The sequence below is a fragment of the Limulus polyphemus genome, unplaced genomic scaffold, assembly GCF_000517525.1.
Source record: "Limulus polyphemus unplaced genomic scaffold, Limulus_polyphemus-2.1.2 Scaffold2695, whole genome shotgun sequence".
Taxonomy (NCBI): Eukaryota; Metazoa; Arthropoda; class Merostomata; order Xiphosura; family Limulidae; genus Limulus; species Limulus polyphemus.
The window spans coordinates 173,761-175,844 of record NW_013668305.1 but is presented as its reverse complement, the minus strand read 5'-3'; the positions used below and the strand labels follow the sequence as shown (position 1 = coordinate 175,844).

The 2,084-nt window shown below is 34.7% G+C and overlaps 1 protein-coding gene across 1 annotated transcript in view; it reads left to right on the top strand.

The window, feature by feature from the left end:
• Positions 1 to 1,268: 1,268 nt before the first annotated feature.
• LOC111087819 (helicostatins-like) overlaps positions 1,269 to 2,084 on the top strand; it is a 17,791-nt gene continuing 16,975 nt past the window's right edge. Inside the window, exon 1 of the mRNA XM_022395854.1 lies at positions 1,269 to 1,361. Within this exon, the coding sequence (XP_022251562.1) occupies positions 1,327 to 1,361 (35 nt within the window). The 5' untranslated portion in view covers positions 1,269 to 1,326. The remainder of the gene's footprint in view (positions 1,362 to 2,084) is intronic.

The following is a 2,084-nucleotide window of genomic DNA, read 5'->3' as shown; positions in this document are numbered from 1 at the left end:
GCACACCAATTGTCTGTTTTTTTTTTCTATTAAGCTTGCAATACCGTAAAGCTTGTATAGAAACTTGATGCTCTATTAAAATAATTAACTTTCCTGACTTATAAATGGCCCACTTTCATAATGCTAGTTATAACTAAACATATTTGATTCAAACTCCTTACAGACTCCATTACGTTTCATGTTGATATTTGTGATTATTTTTGCCTTGATGCAGGGAATAAAAGTAATTTTAAAAGTTATTTCTTTTTCAGTTCAATCCAAATAAGGCACGTAGTTCAAACAGATCATTAGTGGCTGTTCGATTAACAATTCATTCAGGTTTTTGAGGGACCTACCACAAGCGAAGTTTCGTTATACTGAACCTGCGAGGCATTATTTTCTTACTTGGTAGGGTGCACTTAAATAACTACAACCAGCCGATCTTATTTAGTTAGCAATAACAATTAAAGCTTCTGATTAAATTTAGCTAAAATTAAATACACAAGTGCCTGAAAATTTGTAATATATGATACATTTATTTATTTTTTTGTAAATTTTCCTTGCTTAATTGTTTTTCTGCTTTTATTTAATTGAACATATCTATATATATATGTGGATTAAGCAGTTCCTATTAAGGAAGTACCAGATTATTTATATAACATAATATGTTAATAACACCGTTTTCCTATGGTTGAAGTATCTAGAGCTTTAGTGCTAAGCTGATTGATAAGAAACCCGACATTTCTAGATCCAAGTCGTAAGCGAAATGTTGTCATCTTAACAAAGCCATCTTGAAACATTTTTAGAGGTAATGCACGTTTCGCTTCACAGTTCTCCCTCTAGCACATAAACGATACAATAATCGAATCACCTCTGATCTTCATCAGTTCTTAGCTCAGTATCAAACGGAAACTCTACGGGTTTAGACATTATAGAAATAACATTATAGGAAGGGTAATGTATTCTTATGATCAAACTCCATTGACGCGGGAGTAATACATACAAAAAAAAACACTTCTTGTACGATTGAAAGTTAATAATAGAATAAATCAGAGTTATATCTTATCTGGCGAAACTATTGTAGACCTAAAAAAAAACAACAACATCAAACGCAACTGGACTTTTATTTGTATTATTTACCAACTGCTAACGTGAATTAGAAGCCGTCTCACAGACTGGACTTTACGTGCTCTAGGTGTGTATTCATTGGCTACTCTAAAGTGACGTCATTTGAGAGGTGGTTAGTGGGTAGAGGCGGCAAGTTAAAAGCTTCTCGCACGTAAGGGAATTCAACAGACAGGGAACAACACATAGCGTTATTTCAAAAGTCCTGACTGCTACTGTGACATGCTTTCATCTGTTGTAACCAGTATGTTTCTCGGGTATGTGGCTGTAGTCTCCTTTTTGAGTTTTATTAAACTGTTATCATATTTGCGATTAATGTAAACGGACAAATGAAGTCTATTCTACTTTAATATAACCAATTTTTGTTCTGATAAAATTAATCTGTAATTTTTTTTATTCGTTTTAATATATAGTTAAGTAAATTGATAGAAACGTTTCATGTTTAAGTCATCAGTATTATATTAAAATACTGAGACAAACACTAGTTTACCTAACCTGTTTTTGTACGAAACACTGACTCAGACTAAGTTCGAGCATATATTTGTGACTCAAAATACCATAAACAATTAGTTTTGGAGTCAGATTCTGTTTTTATTTAATTCAACATATCTACATATATGTTTGAATAGTTTGTTTGTTTGTTTTAATTTCGCGCAAAGCTACACGAGGGCTATCTGCGCTAGCCGTCCCTAATTTAGCAGTGTAAGACTAGAGGGAAGGCAGCTAGTCATCACCACCCACCGCCAACTCTTGGGCTACTCTTTTACCACCGAATAGTGGGATTGACCGTCACATTATAACGCCCCCACGGCTGCAAGGGCGAACATGTTCGATGATGGGGATTCTATCCCGCAACCCTTACATTGCGAGTCGGGCGCCCTAACCACCAGGCTACGACAGACATGTAGTTGACCAGTTCAAGAAAAAAAAGGCGAACTGTGAAAGTGGTGTTGAGAGTAAATATTTGAAAGAATCAAATT